This window comes from Podarcis erhardii, assembly GCF_964252035.2.
Source record: "Podarcis erhardii genome assembly, chromosome: 3".
NCBI lineage: Eukaryota > Metazoa > Chordata > Lepidosauria > Squamata > Lacertidae > Podarcis > Podarcis erhardii.
The window spans coordinates 39,389,192-39,412,344 of record NC_138507.1 but is presented as its reverse complement, the minus strand read 5'-3'; the positions used below and the strand labels follow the sequence as shown (position 1 = coordinate 39,412,344).

The following is a 23,153-nucleotide window of genomic DNA, read 5'->3' as shown; positions in this document are numbered from 1 at the left end:
AGCGAAAAATACGGTAGGCACAATGGAGTATGCCCATTTGAGCCTCAACATCCCCATCTTATTCCCAGGCTTTGCCATCTTTATTTTGTTTAGTCCCCATCTTGTCTTATCTTTTCAACCCCTGCTTCCTACACCTGCATCCTTTTTCAAAGACTTGACTCAAGTCACAAAAGCAATATATGATGCAAATTTGGGGATTCTGTCTCAATTAATTTCAAGAGAAGATAAGTTTTGTTAATCTTACTGAAACTCTTATCAGGAATATATCATTTGGAAAAGAAAAGTTTCACTCTGGATGTTTCACTCTGCTTTTCTGTGGGTTGAATCCAGGCTTGGTCATGCCTAGAGTAGATCTATTTAAAGGTAAAGGTAAAGGGACCCCTGACCATTAGGTCCAGTCGTGACCGACTCTGGGGTTGCGGTGCTCATCTTGCTCTATGGGCCGAGGGAGCTGGTGTTTGTCTGCAGACAGCTTCTGGGTCATGTGGCCACCATGACTAAGCCACTTCTGGCAAACCAGAGCAGCGCACGGAAACGCCGTTTACCTTCCCACTGGAGTGGTACCTATTTATCTACTTGCACTTTGACATGCTTTCGAACTGCTAGGTTGGCAGGAGCAGGGACCAAGTAACGGGAGCTCACCCCGTCGCAGGGATTCGAACCGCCAACCTTCTGATCGGCAAGTCCTAGGCTCTGTGGTTTAACCCACAGCGCCACCCGCGTCCCAGATCTATTAGACCAATGTAATTTAAGTTAGTCATGACTAACAAGTCATAGATGCATATGGCATAAGTTGTGGACATATCCCAAGTTGCCGGGGAGCACTTGTTATAGTACACAGGTGAAACTAAGTAACTGGTGGAATACCGTTGCCTAAGAAGTTTGGGGATCTTACACCACTCAACTGTATTTTGGTAGGATACAGTAACAATTTCCCCTCAGTATACAAACAGAATACTGTGGTGCAAATGACAGTGTTATCCCCTCACCAGCTGCTACCCATGGCTCACTTTGGGAAAATCTGTTAAGATAGGGAGTAGTTACCTAAATTTTAAACTATTTACAAACTTAATGTCTGACTGCATTATTTACATGGTATAAGCATGGAATTGTGGGGGGTGGGGTGGGTACATGAGGGCTGTTAACTTTATTTTAGTATCTAAAAATATATATAAGAAGAGGAGGGAATATTCTATTACTTCATCGCCATCCTTCACATAAAGTTTGAGAGCTTCTATCTCACCAAAAAAACCTCATCAAGGAAAGCAAAACTCAAAACTATTTCCCTCAAAGTCCAAACCTTGATTCCTCAAGAAATGCACTATTAAAACCCATGGTGCAGTAGGAAGACTGCACAATCAACCAGACTTTAAATAAGAAACATTTTTATTTTATTTATCAAATTTCCATGTCACTGTTGCCCCCCCCCACCCCCATATCTGAGGTTCACAGGGTCAGACTTTAGATTAAGGCTCAAGTGTGGTTAACAAGTTCAGGACCTGGCATATTATCATACAATATCCAAATTTGTGATTCAGTCAGGGTAAGGAAAGGTATAGATGAAAAGCCTACACCACAGACACAGTAAGCAGACTGAGCTTGGTGGACCTTCAGTGCTCAAAATATTTCTTCTTCTAGATTGTTAAATGAGTACTGTAAGCTGGTGAAAACTCAAAGCTTCAACAACGGAGAGTGTTCCATGTATGGGTTGACCCATAAATAATACAAGTAGGACAGAAGTTTTTAAGTAAAAGATGACAAGAGATGTGGTGTCTTTATTCCCCAGTGAAGCTTCATTGTGGCTGCCTTAAGTACAACTCATTGGGCGCTATGCAGTTATACTACGTACCACTTACTTGGTCTAGAAAAGACCCTAATTCACTTACTCTATCTTAGCCCCTAGCCAGATAAGGAACAAAATATTTGAGAACCTCTTAGACTGGTTGCAATACATACAATTTAAAGTCTCAGATAATCTAAGTGACTTTTGTGCTGTTTCAGCACATGATGAACCCACTATGGCAGCACTACCCCTTTTCAAAGTTTCTACATTTTTGTAAGGTCTGTAATATTTTCTGATAGATCCTTTTTCTCATCAAGTAGTGTTTCACAAGACTACACCCAACCTGTTTTTGTTGCGCGCATTTAATGCGAGTCTTTAGCTGTTCTATACTCTTGGATTTGGATAAGGGAAAAACAGGATGAAGCTCTGGGTTAGAAAACCAGCCAATCTGGAAGGAGGAATCAGTACAATTATACTACCAGTGGGGCTTCTCCTGTCCTCAACACTCACTGTGGAAGCACAGGTGGGATATTTGACTAGGAGTGCCTTTCCTCAACTTCAGCTGATATGCCAGCTATAATCTTAGTTAGAGATATCAGGCCCTGCCTCAAAGCCATGCCTTAGGTGATGCAATCAACAAGGGCACCTTTGAAGACTGTTTGGAAGCTTCGACTGGTGTAGAATACTGCTGCCCTGTAAGTGGGAGCAAGATTAACAGAGTATGGCACTGATTCTGTACCAGCTGCACTGGTTACCAGTTTATGAGCCCAAATCAAAATGCTGGTTTTGGTTTTAAAGCCCTAAATTATTTGGGATAATTATTTGAAGGACCACCTTTACCTATATGAACTTGCCTGGGCACTGAGACCTGCCTCAGAGGCACTACTCATGTGGCCACCTGTTAGGACAATTTGGTTGGTTGGCGCTATAGACAAGGCCTTTTCTATGGTGGTTCCAAGTTGTGGAACTCTTTCCCCACAGAGGTGCGCATGATCCGGCCCCCCAACACTACTCAGTTCTAAGCAGATATTTAAAGAAAGAACCACAGCGTACAAAGCTGTTTTTTTCACGAGAGAAATTAAGTATGTCCTTTAAGTCTTACCTTTGTGCTGCTGTTTTTACTAAAGATGTTTGTGCATGAGCATGGTGACAGCGTCTAGCTTGTACTACTGTTGCGGAACAAGGAATATTTTGAACATTTTCACTGCAAACAGAAAAAACAGGTAAGGAAGAAATGTTAAAATTCACAGCATGGAAAGAATTATAAGTCTGCTTAGAGAAACTCCTCCATTACTTCACTTTCTAAGTGATACCTGAATCAGCACTTCCACTATGCTACCTAATCATAGTTACACTGACACTTTTGATTAGCCAGCTGCAGCAAGAAATGATGAGTTATTTGCAACTAGTGGGTGCAATCCTTCTTCTCCATAGAGCATCATAGTCCATCATAGTCAAGATTCCAGGTCTTAGTCCACAACAACACTTGGATATTACAAATAGAGCATCTAAATCTATTTTCCAAAGGTGCAAATGTAACAAACTTAAGGTCCTTTCACAAGCAGAATTCTCACAATCACTATTTCCCCCAGAAACAAGCCATTTACTAAATAATTTTTAATATATTAGGAATCACTATACCTCAATTTCTTGCTGCTTCCCAACATGTTGAGTCCAATTGGGGTTACTCTTAAAGCACCAGGTTCAATTTTGCTTCGTCTAGCATATGTTCTCATAGAATCACCTCTGGCACCAATAGTTCCTGAGTGAAATTGCAGCACCTGAAACAATTAGCAAAAGCTTAATCTACAAAGCAGCAGCTCTCAGATGGAGACATTTTACATTTTTATTAAGCTTTCAAATACTAAGATATTCTCAATCCTCCAAACACCTACAGCCAACACAAAAGTCCTTTTGGACCTGGAAGAGGACAGAACAGGGGATGGGGATGGGGTCATGCACACTCTGCCAACGCACTTGGGGGCCAGGAACAGAACTCCCACACAAACAGTTGCCACCTGTTTTTTGCAAACTTTAAATATGAGAAAATGTAGTGATTTACTATTTACTGTGTTCCTTTGCAGGAAAACAATGATTGTTTATTGTTTTTACACACACACAAGAAGCCAAAAGTTCCACTTTGCCAAAGCTCCAAAGCTGCAAGGCCATATAGTAAGTTGCTGATAAAGTTTAAGAAAGCATGTGTGTGCTCTTTTTTTTAGCGGCATACACACTGCATTAGTTTGTAGCAGTCACCTCCTCATATTAGAACTTCTTTTTTAAAAAGTGACATACTGAAATGTTTCGCTCAATGTGAAATATAAAATATGCATTTTCATGTACATTATATTTGATAAATACTCACTTTTTTCCCACCAGTGGGACTGCAGCTTCCATCACTCTCATCCACAGTCAGCAGACTGGCTTCACTTAACAGGCAAAGAACAGGAAACAAAATATGTATATTGTAATTCAATAATAGCAAACAGGGTTTCAACAACTACTGCAAAAAGGTCCAAGTAATGTTTTCTCAATCTGTTAAACAATCACGTGGTTTACACTTTCCTCCAAAATATTTTGGTGCTAGGTTGCCTCAAAATAAAGTGTATACAAAAGACAGGGGGAAATACAATGTCAGTAATAGTATTACAAACCTGGTAATATGTAGAATTACTTTAGCAGATGGCTTCACAGTACCACTTTTGTATGGATTTTATGGACATTGTTCTAAGCAAACACAGAATTTGAGATCTAGACCTGAAACTAATTTTGTAACCAGAACATTTGCTTGTAAAGAGGCAGTACAATTTAGCAGTAAATCTAAATATGATTCTCTTCAGAATGCTCAGCAATAAATGTGTAGCTGTTAACCATTTGTGTGTAGATCAAAGTATTTCACACTGAAGGTTGTGCTTCTGTTTTTGGAATATACAGTAAATCTTCTTGGCACCATACTAGGTACCTAGAAAAAATAGTATTCCTCCCAGAGTTAGTACATCCATTGCATTTACAAGGGAAGAATAGAATTAATACAAGTGGAAACTGCAGAAAAATGCATCCTTATATCCCAGTAAGAGTGCTTCTGTCCAGGATTCTGCCATTCCACTCCCTACCCCTTTTATTTTATCTGTCACTCAACCTTCCATGGCTACAGCATGCTCAGTTTTTAGCGGACTTTTTTTGGGGGGGGCGCAAAAACATGCTGATCTTATCCTACTAAGTCAGTTCTTGCATTCTTGGGGAAAGGTTCCATTGTTATCTCAACAGAAACTGGGTTTCAAGATCCAGTTGATACAACCACTTGGGCCTAGAACATCCACTGTTCCTAAACTTTGATACTAAACAATTCTCTGCATCTATGCTATGATTTAGGTTCCTTTCTTTTCTAAATAATTGCAGTGGAAATGAAGCACTAGAACCTGGGCAAGAGCAAACACAAACATTAGAAGTCTGCGAGAAAGTTACTGAAAATAAAAACACAAAATTCTTTTTGTTAATTAGCAGCACAGTGCACAAATAAGTACTATTATTCTGAAACTGAAGCACCCAAAATGAGTACCAACTGTGGTATATTAGAAGGGGATGTCATGACTGCTTCAAACATGACCTTTTTTTTTTTTTTAAGGAATGATCCTAATATAAGAAAAATGTGCACGCAATCACTGGAGATGTACAGCATATGTTACCATGTGCACACATCAGGAAGTCATTGTGTACACTGGCCTATACACACAAATGCCAAACTTCATAAGTATAAATGTCTTCCTATTTACAGGATTATCTCTCTGAGGAAAGTGTCATATGGTATAGAACACACCTGACTTTGAGATTTGAGAGAGAAAAAGAATCACCTATTCTTTGTGTGGGATCCAGCTATCTGTTGTTATGTTTCACTTGTCACTTTTTCACCCTGGTATTGTATTAGTATTTTTAAACGTTCATGAGACCAAATCCAATTATATTGTTAACAAAAATAATTAGCTCGCTTACCAGTAGTTGTTCCATAACTCTTCTCCACCAGTCTATTAAGCAAGGAGGCTGAATGTCAGTCTACCACTCATCCCCAATCAGTAAAATTCAAAAAATGATATACTCCCATAAATATATAGTGTTGTAGACAAGTGAATGGAAGAATTTGTTGTCTATAAACTTTCCAAGCCAGGATTTTTATAAGACTCCAAACTAAGAAGTTTGCAAGACAGTAGTCTTCAGTTTAGGTAAATAGGACAGGGTAGGGTGGAAAGCCATCTCAAGAGACACATAACAGCATGCATGTAATGAAGTTTCTATATGACCTTCAAGTTTTTTTATTCTAAAAGTGCCCCCCAAAATTGAATTCTTTTGCTATTTAAAACATTTCAAATGTTCCTGACTCGATTGTTTTAACCTGAGCTAGGTAGGCTCCATAACTGAACTAATTCCCCAAGATTCTAGTTATTAAAGATTAAAAATAAGAAACCTACTATTTGCTTCTGGAATAATCCGTAACATCTTTAGGCAATAACTAGCCTGAGAAAAACCTTACATGAATGTGACCCTCTTGTGCGTATGAATTAGTGACCCTCTAGAACACTTCCACTTTAGAGAATTAGAATTGAAGGGGTGCTCAGCTTTCAAATTACTGTAACGTTCCACATTTTACTTTCTGTAGCCTAGATTAAGGTATCCTTACTCTTTTTCTGCATCTCCTTCACTTTCGTCTGAACAATTAAAGCCCCAGGTATTTTTGAAACCTCCATCTCGCTTGGACTGTGATGTATCCAAAGCTGAAACAAAAATAAGTTAAAATCAGTTCAGGTTCCAAGCAACACATACTAAGAAAGGAAAAATTACAACTAACAATTCCACTATTTAGCTGACAGATCGCAAGACAATACTTTAAACACTATTTTACTTTTCTATTTATCAGCCTTGGAACATGTGAAACAACCACTTAAGGAGAGTGCAGAACAGGGCCAGGGAGGTGCAAAACCTGGGAAAGTCTTGAGGGCCAAATAGAGAAGCTTGGAGGATCCCATGTCACCCCAGGGCCTGAGGTCCTTCATTCTTGATGTAAACCAAAGTCAGGAACATAATGTTGATGATAGCAATAATGTTTAGTTACACTCTGAATTCCGTTACTGTCATGAGAAGGTTTTTAAAAAGCAAGTTATGTTTAACAGTATTATTTCAATAAAAACCTTAAGGTTTATTTTGGTGAACAGTGGAACGTTTTATTGTAGCAGATTTAATGACAAAATAACTGCTAGAACTTAATGGGTCTAAAAGCCTGATCCACATCTGCTTCCAAATGATAATCATAGAACTCACAGCGCTGCACAGAATGCTTCAAAACTCTAATGTGGTATTTACAGACTTTTCTGTGGAGGGGATATCATTTTTTTCTTAAAAACTGGGGTGGTACAACTGCCAAGACTACACTGCTAAACAATGGAGGTTCCAAAAGGTACTGGGATTCTTCCATTTCAGTGTCACCAACAATGCTCTCTATCTCTACTAGAGTGGTAACTCTGGTTACAAACTTAATTCGTTCTGGAGGTCCGTTCTTAACCTGAAACCGTTCCTAACCTGAGATACCACTTTAGCTAATGGGGCCTCCCGCTGCCACTGCTCCACCACCGTGTGATTTCTGTTCTCATGCTGAGGTTCTTAACCCGAGGTACTACTTCCAGGTTAGCGGAGTTTGTAACCTGAAGTGTTTGTAACCCCGAGGTACCACTGTATGTATTTTGCTAAATGGTTTGTCTGCTTGTTTTCTATGTGTTCAGATGCCTCTTGAGATACTGTTGCCAAACTCAGTATAAGGTTGAAGGTGGTGGCCTTTATCCCCATTTGGATGCTGGCCACTATTTTGAATCAAGATGGTTGACCAAAACATCACTTTGGTGTGACTTTGCCTGTTTGGGGGCATAGGTTTGATTGCCTCTCAAAATATTCTCACCAAATTCAACATGAGGATTCTCGAGATGGGGATAGAAGTCTCTGTCGGGCACCATTCTGAATCAAAATGGCGGACAAAAATGTGACTTTGGTGTAATTTCACCCAGTTTTGGGCACAATGGATCCAAACTCACAAATTATACCATCCATTTAAAAATCACAATATATTTTTGGTTTCTAAAAATTTATGGGCAGCACTGGGCACTCCACACTAGTTGGAACTATATGTGGCATCCAAAAAACCTTCCAAAAGAATATTCACTCTATGTATTTCTATCTGCGATGCCACTGTCTTTTACAATATCAGGGTTAATTAATATATCTTATAATTCTTGCAATTTACCACAAAAGCAGTGTTTCAAGTACATTACAGTGCTATTTCAGATTTTGAAATTAAATTCATATGACTCTCACTACAGATAAAATTCATTCTCATGCCCAATTAGATTCATTCATGAAGTATTCTTAAAAATCTATACAACAGCAAAATCCAACATTTCCTCAAACATGTCTTTTTCCTGGGGACTCATACAAATCAAAGAGTCTCCAAGTATTTTGTACAATTTGTACTTTTAGCTTAATAAAGTTGCTCACTGAAACCATGGCAAATTAGGCTGCATACATATGATAATTTTACAAGATTCTGAAGCACTCTTGCATAGCTATTATTACCCATAATATACATAATCATTTTTCTATCCTGCTGTGGTCTCTGATCAACCAGGTTTTCAGGTTTCTGTAGCACTTTAAACAGTATCTGAAAGGGAAAGAACTGGCTCCCAACAACTACTGCAACAGATGCACATACAGCTATTGCTTAATAGTTAAAAGAAATGTTTAGTAGGCAAAATACATCTACATATCCACTTGTGATTCCATTTCAAGAGAAAAATAATAACAAAAGGATACCTCCTTCCACAGTGTCAAATCACATTGTTTCAATAACATTTTCTTAGTTTTAATAATCAGTCCCCTTCTTCAGTACTTTATTTTATCCTTAGGAGGGAACATTATTGGAATAGTAACTGGTTTCCATCTGGGCTATTCACTTTCACCACTCAACTGAGACTCTTCAATCCACATTAGTGCATACATATATCAAAACGACAACTGCTGGTTCAGGACTACTGCCATGGTAATAGTAATGAAGAGGAAGCTCTCACTGTTCTATATAATAGCTGAATGTACACCACCTTAGGAATGCAAAGAGAGAAAATGCCACTGTTTTAGAATATGAATTAGCATCATGTTCCTCAATTACTGCTGAGAACTAAATGTACTCTGTATTGCATTGCACTTATGCAGGTAAATCATCTGATGATCATTATTTGAATTAAATGTGAGGATTCAGAATGCTTAGCTACTCAGGAAATAAAGTAATTCACAATCCAGCTTCTATGAAGAAACAGTATTGAGTCAGTCTAGCTGTGATTTAAACTGAATACAGGAGCAAGCACAGGTCAGTCTAGAGGTATGTGATAAACAAAAACTAAAACACAGAAAGCTCAGAGGAAAGATGGTTTCAGAAAAAAAGAGAAACATGAAGGAAAGTGGCTGCATCCCCTCAAGGGTAATCTGTTGGGTGTACAGGTGTCATGTGGGGTCAGATCCAAAAGTGAGCAGTTTGTAGCGCTGCAGAATTGCATTGTTCCTGTTCTGAAACACTACTATGGATAGGCAAATATGTCAGTTTCAATCGGTTTCTCATTTTTACCATCTTAAACTCAGCTCTCTAGATCAGATCCAGATTTTTCTGGAGAAAGAGCCTCATGAAAATTTAACAGCATTTTAATGTGTGTTTTTCCTAATACAATGGTACCTTGGTTTATGAACTTAATCCGTTCCAGAAGTCCATTCTTATACCAAGGCGCACTTTCCCTAATGAGGCCTCCCACCGTTGGTGCCCTTCCACTGTTCGGATTCTGTTCTCAGACCGAGGTAAAGTTTTCAAACCAGGACACTATTTCCGGTTTGAGGAGTTTGTAAACCGAATTGTTCTTAAACCGGACTGTTCTTAAACGGAGGTACCACTGTACATATACATATGTACCGGTATACATATTTTGTATGCAATTTTGCCTAATGTACACATTCTTGAAGCATTTCCCCTAATTTGATGCATCATGTTATTTTAACTAATATAGGCATTTATATGAACACTTTACCGCCCTAATATATGAATTTTGGTACATATTGCTTGGCTGGCGAACTGCACTGCCAAATTCAGAGAAGTGCACATTTCAAATGATGGCTGTGTTTTTGTTTGCTTATTATTTCAGAAAGCGCAAATTCATCTTCAAATATAAGCTGATTCAAATCCCTCCCATCCGTAGACACCTTTCCCAAGCATACACTTTATGTGGAAGAGGAAGTGGTTCCCAGAGAGGTGGTTCATTGAGCAACAATGGGTACACAGCATCTCAGTGAGCACATGACATATGATGCAAGGCCACAGGCTACCCACCACTGGGTGAGAGAATCAGAAGGGAGGCAAAAATGGGAGCTCTGAAAAAACTTCACAAAGCATAAAAGTAGCAGGTGGCTAGAAGAAATTTGAACTAGGTAGCCAGTGGCTCAAAATAAAAAGACCTAATAAAACTGCAGGAAATAGAAGCATGAGATTAAATGATGAGCCAATGCAGAAACACGGGACAGAAGGGGGGAGGTGCTCTTTCAGGTAAGCTAGCCCTGAGTATACAGTACTAGAACACACAGTATCCTAAAGCAGAAGATTTCACTACTGAGAAGAGAGACTTTGCAGAAAACTGCTTAGAATTGGAGGGGGAGGTCACTCTGTCATATTTAACTCCTAGTCATGCTTCAGTACATCATCTTATGTAAATTAGAAACCGCCTTCCACCTTGTTCTCTAACTGCTGATGTCCTTATTATTAAACAACACAGAGGGTGGAGAGAACACTGTCAGATGTGTTTTTTCTTAGCTACCCTGCCCCACAGTGAGCCCATTTCACTTCTTTGCCATTCAGTGTCCTAGCTGGGATAAAAAATCTGCAGGAGCGGCAAAACTGAAAACAGAGCAAGTGCTAATGGAATCCTTTTATTCACTTAAGTCTGAAATAAATATATCTAACAGGAAAATATTAGAAATTGTTCGCCTCCTTGGAAGCCTGTCTATAAACAGTTTTTAGTCCAAAGTGTATTAATACTGCCATACAACAAACTGCAGAGAATGGTAATAAAGCCATGGTTTTCAAAGTGGGAGGCGGTTTTCCAAAATGTGAAATGGTTGCTAGGGAAGACATTACCAAGCACAGAGAATAAAAAAGTGGGGGGTGGGGGATGTGAAACACACACTGCATTTTCTTTTAGATATAAGATCCACTCATCCTACCAACAAAAATCTTTCCTTTTACATATTATGGAGTATGATCTCATCCATCATTAAGTTTGTTACCTACGGCAGACTAGCTTTTCAAAATGTAGTCATGCCCTGTGTTTACCCACAGTGAGCATTCTCTCCAGGCGCTAAAGAGGAAAGCACACGTCCACTTACCTAGCTCAGAAAATGTTTCAGATATTGTTAGGTTGGTGGCAAAGGCAGGGGAATAAGGGGGAAATAGTTTCTTCACCTGAACTGCCCTCAGAATGGAAATTATTCATGACCAGTGACACTGTCAGAAGTACAAGGCCATCCAAAGTCAGGAGAATAAGACTACCAATGGTTACTAGTCATGATAGCGCTGTATTATCTCTAGTATCAGAGGCAGCATGCTTCTGAACACACTGATGGGGATCATGAGCAGAGGAAGACTATGTTCTAGTTGCGGCCTTGCCATAGGAATTTGGTTAGCCACTGCAGAGATTAGGGTGTGGGCCTAGCAGAGCCTTTGGTCAAATCCAGGCAGCCTTTTTAAAACTTACATAGAGGAGTACTGGGCATCTTCCCCTGCCCCAAAACCACAAACCAAATGTAGCCTTTTAGTTTTCCTGATAAGAATGAAGAAGAAGAAGAAGGGAAGAGTTTGGATTTGATATCCCGCTTTATCACTACCCGAAGGAGTCTCAAAGCAGCTAACATTCTCCTTTCCCTTCCTCCCCCACAACAAACACTATGAGGTGAATGGGGCCGAGAGACTTCAGAGAAGTGTGACTAGCCCAAGGTCACCCAGCAGCTGCATGTGGAGGAGCGGAGATGCGAACCCGGTTCCCCAGATTGCAAATCTACCACTCTTAACCACTACACCACACTGGCTCACGTTTCTGAGAGGAAGTAAAAGGGATGCTTTCAGGGATCATGAGAGTGGGCTCCTAAACTAGCTCCCTGCTCCTGGTGATGCTGACTACAAAGAAGCGAACCTGCTTCAATCTACATAGCTCCATCCTATGTTTCGTTTGTTGGGCATACTAAAGTACCAAAGAACATTTGGAACTTGGTTTTATAAATTGATTACATGTAGGGTTTCCCAGAATCCTGTGCCCCATGATCAAAAGTTCCTTACAGAATCAGAAGTGCAGTGATGCTTTAAAGCTACTGAATTTTTGAAATCAACAGAAGTCATTAAAGAATGTAAACATTAATAAATAAACAGGAGCAGCTCAGTAAAGTAAAAGATAGGAAATTGCTACAGAAATGGTTTCATTCTCACTAGAAGTCATTGCTTGCTTGCTGTGGGAATTATATAGAAATACATTTACTCTATTTAGTTATTCTATACAAAAAAAAATTATGACAAAATCCTGATGCCCCAAATCCTCATTTTTGTTCATTCCTATTGGAAATGAACACCATTCATTGGAAACAATAGCAAGAAGGGATTAAACATGCCTAACGTTCTTGACACTGGATGGCCCAGCCACTTTGATAGGGACCATCGCATATCATAGTCAAAATTTGTTCATGCAACTATGTTCCCATAACATGATTGTGTGCGCTATTCAGTTAAGTCTAAAATGTATTCATAGCCTGAAAAGCTGTGCAAGTTGAGACCTATGCCATCTCCTAGAAACTATATAGATGTGGAAGTTTAATATACTGTTAATCGGGCTTAAGAATACCAACATGCCCTTTCTTGTGAAAGAAAACACTAACTACCAGACCAAGCACTTCCTTCATTTACAACTCCTGCTGTGGCCACCTGACATAGTCAAATTTTAGTAGCAAGGGACAGGCCTTGCTTTTCTATTTTGTGTTTATTTAAGGTAATTATTTTATGCTTTGATTCTGTTTAGCTACCTTCAGCACACGACTGAAAATAATCACTATTTCATTTAACTGGAACTGAATGAAATATAGTGTATAAATGCAATACCTAGAAGCCTGTCATACCCCATATATATGAGATTACTAATAAAATAAATTTGTAATCTAAATAGTAATCACCTATCATACATTCAAGACTATTGTTTTTGTTGTCATAGTTCTTAACCACCATCACCAATAATGGCACATCTGCAACAGATGGCTTTGTCTGCATATGTTCCATGCTGGCATACTCTGAACTGTTCTTGGCACTCAGTATCCTTGTTACTGACCCAGTCAAGACTTTAAAAATATTAGTCCAATAAACCTTTCTCAAAGAACTGCAAGTCATGACTTGATTCTGGTTAGCAAGCCAGAATTATAGTCATCACTTCAACCTCTGTTTTCTGATTTAGATGTAAGGGAATAGTGTGGTTTAACAAACCCCAGAAAGTTTTGGATTAAGGAATGTGACCAAAGGGAGGAAAGACTCCTGCCACAACGCTCAGTCTTAGCCTGATAAGATGGACCATAGCGATCAGATGGAGAACATTACATCTAAACAGGGACAACATATGTCCGCTTTCAGATTTTCATGTGGAAAGGAAATATCTCACTGAGGAGAAAATCACTGCCCCCACAATATTCCTCATAACACCTACCAAGACTCTGCAATACAATGCCCCCATAAGAATACGGCCTGGAATAGCAAACTGGATTACTTCTTTGAGAATCACAACACCCTCATCATCTTGCCAATTTAAGCAGCAGGCCAGTGTGACCAAGCAAACCAATTTGCGGAGACTACAGATGCTGGCTAAAAGAGGTTTAAGCTTGATTCACAGTTGCAAGAGTGCAAGCCTGACCTATTAAATGGGATTGCAAATGTGTAAACAGCAGTACTGCAACTTACTGTGGCAGGGTAGCAGAAACTAGTCAGTTTCTTTGTCCTGATAATAAATCAGCTTCTGCAGATATTGGCAATATTAAATGCAAGCAGCCTTCATTCACTTGGAACACACAACTCTTAACAGGCAGCAGTAGACTCAATTCACACATGCAACCATTCTTGTGAGTGGCAACGTGAATAAAGGCTCCTGTGCATGTAAAACTCATTTCTATATTGAGCACCCACTAGTGTAGATAGTTGCATTTGTGGATCAAGCTTAAACCTTTTCTTTCAGCTTGCATCAATTGTGCAGTGTCATTTTCTGATACTGCACTGCTACATCACCCATCCAAAGAACTGTATCGGAGAGATTCTTCACATTACTTTCTAGCCATTGATTTTGCTCTTTGTACATTATAATAAATTAGTGTTTCCCTTAACAGATCAATATGAAAGAAAGCATATGAACTTGTACTCATAATTCTCCATCTCTCAATTTGAAGCATCAGTACTATTTGATTTATGGAACAAAACACTAAAAATAATATGTTTGACAGGATTATCACATATATTATCTCTCTAATTATGTGATGTATAAATGCATACTACCATTTAAAAATAGGCATAACAGGAGAGGAACTATTCTTTGAAATCTATCTCCCAGATAAAGTATTTTTTAGAAGACAGCATGTTGCATTATCACTGTGGGGAAACAGGATGCAAAGCAATTCATTAAACTCTCTGTACCCTAAAGAGAAACAGAACAATATTAGAACGAATTATATGAGTACTTGGCAAACTTTTTGCTGTACTTCATACATTTAGTGCTGCAAAAGCTACCTTTTTACAAATAGGACTAATTAAGTCTAAAAACCCTATCTACACTTTGCTAGAAGTAACACAGTGGGCCCAACCAATACGTATAGGATCCTGCTCTATATATGGTAAGTCGTTCCCTTACCTTTCCAAGTGAAGCAGGTATGAAAACAGAGAGAGAGAGAGAAAGAAAAGAAAAAGAGAAACCTTACATGGCAATATTCCCACGTTAGGATTCCCACCAACCCACCTGTTCTTCCTTCCCAGTATATTCAATATGACATTTCTAATTTCCTTTAAAATAGAAAATACGAAGAAGCGGCGGCGGGGGGGGGGAGAGAGAGAGAAAAGGAGATGAGGTGGAAGGATGAAAAACAGGCCACTGCCCTTAGCAACTGACCACAGCGAACAGCCATACACAAAAAAGTAAAACCCGCTTGAGCTTCTCCCTAAACATTCACCTTTGCCAGTCACCCATCGCCACACACACACACACACACACACACGCTCCCCTTTGAAAGCCCTCGAAACTGCATGGGAAATATTTCTCCTCCCCCCCCCCCCGACACACACACCCAAACGGGGAGGGAGGAACCCTGCCGACCCCCTTCTGAACCTCCAGCCTCTCTTTTTCCACGTCTACTCGGAAGAAAGCGGTGTCCTTAGGCTGCCCACCCTGGGTGGGCTCCCCCCCCCCTTCCCGGCGCTTGCCATAATAAAACAACAAACCCAACTCACCCTCCAGGAAGAGGCTGTGTCTGGAGCCCCCGACGCTGCTGCGGCCCACTCCTCCGCCCCCGACACCGCCGCCCCCGACGCCAGCACCGCCGGCCATCTTCGCTCGGCCAGCCCTTTCCTCACACCATCGCGCCCCGGGGAGCAGCTGCTGCCTCTGGTGCCCAGGCGCCGGCGCCTCAGAGGCGCAGTCACGGCACTAGGCCTCGTTCCTCCCGCTTCGGCCTGCCTCTTCCGCCGCGGCTGAGGCCCACTCGGCGCACGCTCGGAGACTGGATGCCGGAGGGGGGAGGAGAGAAAGGGACTTCCAATGCCCCTCACCGGCCAACCGCCTATTGCAATGGCGGGCGGTGGGTGGGGGGGAGGGAGAGAGACAGACGCCGGTAGACCAGAAGCGGCGGCGGCGGCGGTCCCTTTCCCCCCTCTCTCTGTCTCTCTCTCCCGCTGCCTCCCCTTATGGGGTGTCCGGCGTCAGCGAAGCTTGCCCCCGCGAGAGAGAAAGGCGGCAGCCACGCCGGCTGCCCTTTCTTCTCCGCTGCCTGGCACCCGAAGGCGGGGGCGGCGAGAAAGAATGGACGGCAGCGACCGGGTCGAGCCGCCCCTCCCGTGTTGCTACTGCTGCTGCTGCTGCTGCTGTGGTCAATACCTTCCCTCAGAGCGAAAGCCAGCCTCCCGAAGACGACATGCACCGCTCAACACACCACCTCTCTCGCTCTTTATTTATTTATTTATTTTCCGCTCCCTCCTTTCCAGAGGAGGAGGCCAGCCCTTAAAACACACGCACACAGAAAGAAGGTGTCGTTCGTCATTTGCAAAAGCAAAACGCAACACCTCTATCCCTCCCGCCGCCGCCCCCCAAAATGTTTAAAATGGCCGCAGCAGAGCGAGGCTGCTTGCCACTGTTGCAGCAGGGTTGCCCCCGTGGCTTTTCTCTTCTTTGCTCGCTCGCTCTCTCCCCCCACATGCAGCTGCAGCGTATGTGGAGAAGGCGACGACATATCAGCAGAGGGAAGTCGAGGAAATAACTTTGAAATTGTTCAGGGTGGGGGATAGCGTGAGTGCCTGGCTGGGCAAGCAAGCTTTCCTCACTCCTTTCCCTTCGAAGCATTAGGGTAGGGCATTTATTTTTAAGCATTATATGCATAGGGCATTTCCTTATATACACACACATGCACAAACATTTATTTAGAAACATTCCTTCCCCCCACCTCCAGGCCAACCCCAGTTCAATGGGCTCTGGGCTGAGTAAAGCAGCCTCATCATGAACAGGATAAAATATGGGATGTTTCCAGTGGCATAAGTATAGCAGTGCAGTGTGTTTTGTTTATTAAAAAAGAAAGAAAAAAGACTGTTGCAGGTGCAACACCCTGCCCTCAAGATGCCTTCTGGTATAACGGATACAAGTAAATACAGAGTATCAAAATGACATTCTTGAATTTTACTGGATAGAATAGTGTCTTATTCAACAGTTATTATGTGCTATAGTTGAAAGTGCGGAAACATCTGCCCAATTTTGGAGTGCATAGCTCTAATTACTCCAATTAGTTTATACCAGCATCAAGGCCGCCTGATCTGCTATTCTGTAATACCATGATTCTATGGACAGGGAGATTATTTCCTCCCTGCTAGCAGAAGAACACTTAAGTAAAGGGGCCCCTGACCATTCAGTCCAGTAGTGGCTGACTCTGGGGTTGCTTTATTGGCCAAGGGAGCTGGCGTACAGCTTCCGGGTCATGTGGCCAGCATGACTTAAGCCGCTTCTGGTGAACCAGAGCAGCACACGGAAACGCCGTTTACCTTCCCGCCGGAGCGGTACCTATTTATCTACTTGCACTTTGACGTGCTTTTGAACTGCTAGGTTGGCAGGAGCAGGGACCGAGCAACAGGAGCTCACCCCGTTGCAGGGATTCGAACCGCCAACCTTCTGATCGGCAAGTCCTAAGCTCTGTGCAGAGGGGCACTTATGCATCACCAAAAAAGAGGACTGATGCTTGTGTAACTTTGCATATGCTAACTAAATAGCTATAATTTAAATATAGTGAAAATGGAGAGCTGAGTGCCAGCTTCAAGGTCTCTGCTCTTCCTTATCCTTAATCCTGACTTAGACTGGACAGCCATTCAAATAAGGCTTGTTTTATATATAAGGTAAAAAAAAGGTAAAGGACCCCTGGACGGTTATGTCTAGTCAAAGGCGACTAAAGTATATGGTCACCCTACTCTTCACCCAAAGTTTTAAAGGCCACATGTGTTTATATGTCTAAAGCATATTCCTGTTTAGTCTATTAAATTACAATCCTAAACCTAGTTACCTGGGAGTAAGCCACACTGAATTCGTGTGCGTTTATCAGAAGACATGTCTAGGATTGTACTGTAAGAGGCATGTCTCTCTTCCACAAATACTGAAATATGAAAGAATAAGCCTTTCTATAAATTTGCTTTCTCTTTGGACAGTCATCCCTAGTGCTACTGAAAGTTTAGGTCTTTGCAAGTTTGTCTTCAAAGGCAGCCCCGCATAGGGCACAGTGCAGTAATAACCCAGGAAGTTAATGAACCAAAGATCAGTATACCAAAGTCTAACCTGGCCAGAAAGGACAGAGCCTCTGCACAAAGAGCAGGTGGAAGAAGATCTTCTAGTACCAACGTTCAGTTTTTGGCATCTCCAGGTAGTGTTGTGGGAAAGAAACTTGTCTGAAACCCTGGAGAGCCCCTGCCAGTCAATGTGGACAATACACACCCAGATGGATGGACAAATGCTTCCATTCAAGTCATCTGGTTTTCATTTTGTATATCCCTTCCTTGGAGCACGCTAAAAGTAATAATAATAATAATGCTGCAACATAGGCATGCACACATTCACACATATTTATGCACCTCTAAAATGCAGGATGAGTAAATATTTGTTAAAGGATAATGTTACTCCTCCAAGATTTATTCAGTAATGGTATTTTTGGCACCATTCCAGTATCCAGCTGTAAGATTCTTTCCCCATGAGAACTTATCACAGAAATCCAGCTTTCCACTTACCTGTTTACCAAGTATTTATCAAAAGTAACACTGAGTGTGGTTGGGTGCTGCCAGTGGCGTAGCGTGGGGGGTGCAGGGGGGGCCGGCCGCACCGGGCGCAACATCTGGGGGTTAGGGTTAGGCGGCGCAAATCCACGGGTTAGGGGGCGCAAATCCATGGGTTAGGGGGCGCAAATTACTTGCCTTGCCCCGGGTGCTGACAACCCACGCTACGCCACTGGGTGCTGCAAATGCTTCTAATGCAACCATTGATAAAGGATCCATGACAATGAATAAATTTGACAAATTTTGCAGTGCAGTTCTCCAGCCAAGTAGCGTGTACAAGTTGAACATAAAAATGCATGTATTAGTGGCAATAACATACCAAAATGCATTATATTAGGGGAAAGTGCTTTGCAAAAATGTGTGCATTAGGATAAATTTGCAGGGAAATGTTAATGCATTTTCTTGAAGACTTTCAAAAATCACAAACTGATGTGGAAATGTGAGGAACTGGACTTTAGATTAGAAACTGAGAAACTGAGAGGAACCAAAACTGACACCCACTTATTTCTAGCACGTACACCACACCTTGGTGAACCGAGACAAACGGAATGTACTTTGTTCTCTATAAATGATCTCAGGAATGTGTAAAATCATTGTACTACATTTTTGTCTTGATTAAATGCCAAATTGCAATAGCAACTACTTTGAAGCGGTGCTCAAAGTGAGAGAGAGAAAAGAATAGTTAGACCATACTCAGTTATGTCCATCTGAAAAGAAATGGGTGTTAAGGTACACCCCATCCCACCCCACTGAACAAAATCTGCCCTTTTTCCCTTATGGGGTATCCAAGAGCCCATATAGAGTCCTTAAGTGGGTTCCCTATCGGTAGGAGAAAATAACAGAGGCCAACCAGAGAATATTGAGAAGCAAAGTAGCTATTAAGCCTGATCATTATTAAACTGTTGCAACATGGTGCTCCCCCCTCACGCAGGAGAGAGAAGGAGAACCCAGAACAAAGGTGTGCCAGCCCTTATGTAGACTTTTCAAATTGCCCCCCCCTCAAACTCCAGACCACCCCCAGAAACATCATACAAACATCGCAGAAGGGGTGAGTCAAAATGGTCTCAGGACTGTCTTCCTGTACTGTTTCAGACATGTGGTTTATGTATTTATGTACGTGTATGCCTTGTGCATTTAGTTTACATATTTGAGACCTTAAATTCTTATAACATAGCACTGTTTTGAACAAGACATGTTTAGGGATTATGTTTTTTTGTGTAGGTGGGGGATGGTCAGTTGATAGCCTGTGGGTTGGAACTGGCCTTGAAGGCAATGTTTACCTTACCCACAGTGGCCGTACCAACTTTTAGTCAATGTGTAGTAAAAAAGAGGTTTATTACTATTTCCCTCCCAAGGAAAGTTTGTTTTCCAAGTTGTAAGGAGCAGAATGTGTGACGTTCTGCTTGAACACCTAATTGTGCAACACTTTCTGCAATAGCTTTAGTAGGGGGCCACTTTGTCTGGCATAATACACTTCTGACATGCATGCAGACCATTTGGAGAACAGAGTGGTCCTCGGGGGCATGAAAGTTGTCCATACCTGATACAGAAGGCAACGCTGCTGTTGGAGACTAAGGATGCTTAGCCTAAACACTACACAGAGGTGCCTCCTGACCCATAAAGAGTCAGAATATGTGTTCAAGCTGTACTTCCAAGTACAGCATCTTCAACCTGCTGTGTTTCTAACCGAAATAAGCTTCTTTATTTGGAACATAGCTGACGGGCAAATTGCGCCCCAGAGGATGACAACATTGTACCTGCTGTGGTATCAGTGGCAGAGTCTCATCACTGCCCATCCCTGCTCATTTCCACCAAGGGTTTATTGGCAACATATAAATGCCTCCCTGAAATCCAAGAACAGGGTATGTTGCGGGGTTGGGGGTTGGGAGAGAATCTGTTAAAAAAACACCAACCAGGCAAATTATACTACCTCTGAGATAATCAAATGGGCTGTTGTCATTTATCATGATGCTCTCATCCAGTGATGCTGCTGCCTCTTCTCAGAATAATTACCTTACAATGTGAGTAACCCTCTTTTTTATGTGTGAAAGGCCAGTTATCAAAGTAGCCATGAAAGATATTTGGGGGAAGACAAAAGAGCTGGAAATTCGTGCATCCTTTAGAGGTAACCCATTTATGCATTGATTAGTTAAATTCTGGTGGTTGTTTTTAACCATTTTGCATGGTTTTAAACTTGATTGTAAGTCTCTTGGAGACCCCCTGCCCTGTGCTAGGTGACAAAGAAATAAAATTAATAAATAGTGTGTGTGTGTGTGTGTGTGTGTGTGTGTGTGTGTGTGAGAGAGAGAGAGAGAGAGAGAGAGAGAGAGAGAGGTTGGCATTCAGCCTGACATATCCAGGCAGGGTTGGGAATGTCCTTTAATCTGAAACCCTGGAGAGCTGCTACCAGCCAGTGTAGACAGTATTTAACTAGAGGGACCTATGGTCTGACTTGGCATAAGGCAACTTTCTATGTTCCTAATATGCTTTCCTTTTTTATTTTAATGGACAGGGTAGGTTTCAGCATGCATGGCCAATATTCAGGGATTGTTTACAGACTGTGATAAACATCACTGAGCTTATGAAACTTTTTAAAGCATCATTTTTCTGTGCCCACGAGCTGGCTGAATGTAGCTTCCCCGTTTAAGAGGAGATGATTGATCTGAGAAAACCTATATCCCCACCTTTCCAGTGTAAAAAATAAATGATGGTTTCCAACAAATTAAAATTTTCAAAATAATTTATAACTGTCATTTTGCTCTGCTTATTTATCGGTTCTGGACTGATGAGGAATACAGTAATGAATGAAATAATAGTAGAGTAGCTAGCTTAATTGAACAAAGGATATCTAGGGGTGCTATTGAGCATTTTTCAGCTCCAAGATGAACAGAGTGGTAAGCTAGCTAGAAATAGAAATGATTTTTTTTTTTGCTGTATTATTTTCATGCTGTAATTCTTTTGCTCTTTTTGACAAATATGTCCTACTTAAACTGCAGTGTTTTTGTCCATGGTCACTAAACAGATTGTGCTCGTTTATTTATTTATTTATTTATTATGCCAGGCTGTTGGTATAATTCCTCCAGAATGTCTGAATCAAGAACAGATTGTGGGTAAATGTTTGTGCGGACCAAAGGTGCCCAGCTCAGTCTCCCTACCTGTTGAACTTTATTAATTGAGCACAAACCTCTGTTTTGATAAGCCAGTAAGGTTTAGTGGTCAGAGCCATTAGACTAGGATCTGTAAGATCAGGATTCAAATCCTGAATCAGCCATGAAGCTCACTGGGTAACATTGGACCAGCCAGTGTCTTGCACCAGTCACAGTCTAACCTACCTCACAGGGTTGTTTTGAGGAGAAACTGGTTATGGGAAGACTTTGGAGGAATTATGAGATATAAATCCATTTATTTATATAAAAGCTTTTCTATTTTTTTTTTAATAATAATTTTTATTCAATTTTTAAAACACATAATTAAAAGACAAACACATCACAAAATACAAACAAACATAAACAGATCAAACATAAATAAATTCATAATCTTATTTTCTTGCAACTTCTTTCAATCGACTTCCCCATACCTCCCTTTCGCTGCATCCTTATTTTAGAAAGAATTTTTTAAGCAACCCTTTAGTCAATTTATCCATTTAGTTCCCTTCATTAAATTCCCATAAATTTGTTGGTTACAGCTGTAATTCTCTGCTTCTTACCCCTTGACATCTTAACACTCCTCAATTTTACAACAGTTTTTAAGATATATTTTAAATTTCTTCCAGTCTTCTTCCACTGCCTCTTTCCCCTGATCACGAATTCTGCCGGTCATCTCTGCTAGTCCCATGAAGTCAATCACCTTTGTCTGCCATTCTTCCAGAGTAGGTAGTTCTTGCATCTTCCAATACTTTGCCAGAAGAATTCTTGCTGCAGTAGTAGCATACATAAAGAAAATCCTATCCTTCTTTGGCACCAATTGGCCAACCATGCCCAGGAGAAAAGCCTCTGGTTTCTTAGTAAATGTCCATTTAAGGACTTTCTTAATTTCATTATAAATCATTTCCCAGAATGCTTTCACCCTCGGGCAGGTCCACCATAGGTGATAGAAGGTACCTTCATTCTCATTACATTTCCAACATTTATTATTGGGCAAATGATAAATTTTTGCAAGCTTGACTGGGGTCATGTACCACCTGTAGATCATTTTCATTATATTTTCTTTTAAGGCATTACATGCCGTGAACTTAACACCAGTGGTCCATAACTGTTCCCAGTCAGCAAACATAATGTCATGACCGATATCCTGTGCCCATTTAATCATAGCTGATTTCACCGTTTCCTCCTGTGTATTCCATTTAAGCAGCAAATTATACATTCTTGACAGATTCTTAGTATTGGGTTCTAACAGTTCCGTTTCTAACTTTGACCTCTCCTTCTGAAATCCTATTTTCCTGTCCTCTTTAAATGTCTCATTTATCTGGTAGTAATGCAGCCAATCTTGAACTTTGGACTTTAGTTTTTCATAACTCTGAAGCTTAACCCTTTCACCTTCATATTCTAAGATTTCACAATATTTTGGCCATTTAGAATCCATATTAAGTTTTTTCACCCCCTTGGCTTCCATTGGTGACAACCACCTGGGAGTTTTAGTTTCCAGTAGATCTTTGTATCTGCTCCAAACATTATATAATGCTTTTCTAACAATATGGTTTTTAAAACCTTTGTACACCATTGC

At 41.0% G+C, this 23,153-nt stretch overlaps 1 protein-coding gene across 2 annotated transcripts in view; it reads right to left on the bottom strand.

Moving 5' to 3' along the window:
- The window catches only part of SENP6 (SUMO specific peptidase 6), a 47,693-nt gene extending 31,493 nt beyond the window's left edge, over positions 1–16,200 (bottom strand). For both annotated transcript variants that reach the window (XM_081856869.1, XM_081856870.1), the window contains exons 1-5: positions 15,366–16,200; positions 6,456–6,549; positions 4,149–4,212; positions 3,425–3,564; positions 2,886–2,987 (exon numbers count right to left, since the gene is read on the bottom strand). In XM_081856869.1, coding sequence (XP_081712995.1) covers positions 2,886–2,987; positions 3,425–3,564; positions 4,149–4,212; positions 6,456–6,549; positions 15,366–15,462 — 497 coding nt within the window. In that variant the 5' untranslated portion in view covers positions 15,463–16,200. The remainder of the gene's footprint in view (positions 1–2,885; positions 2,988–3,424; positions 3,565–4,148; positions 4,213–6,455; positions 6,550–15,365) is intronic.
- Between the last annotated feature and the right edge of the window lie 6,953 nt (positions 16,201–23,153).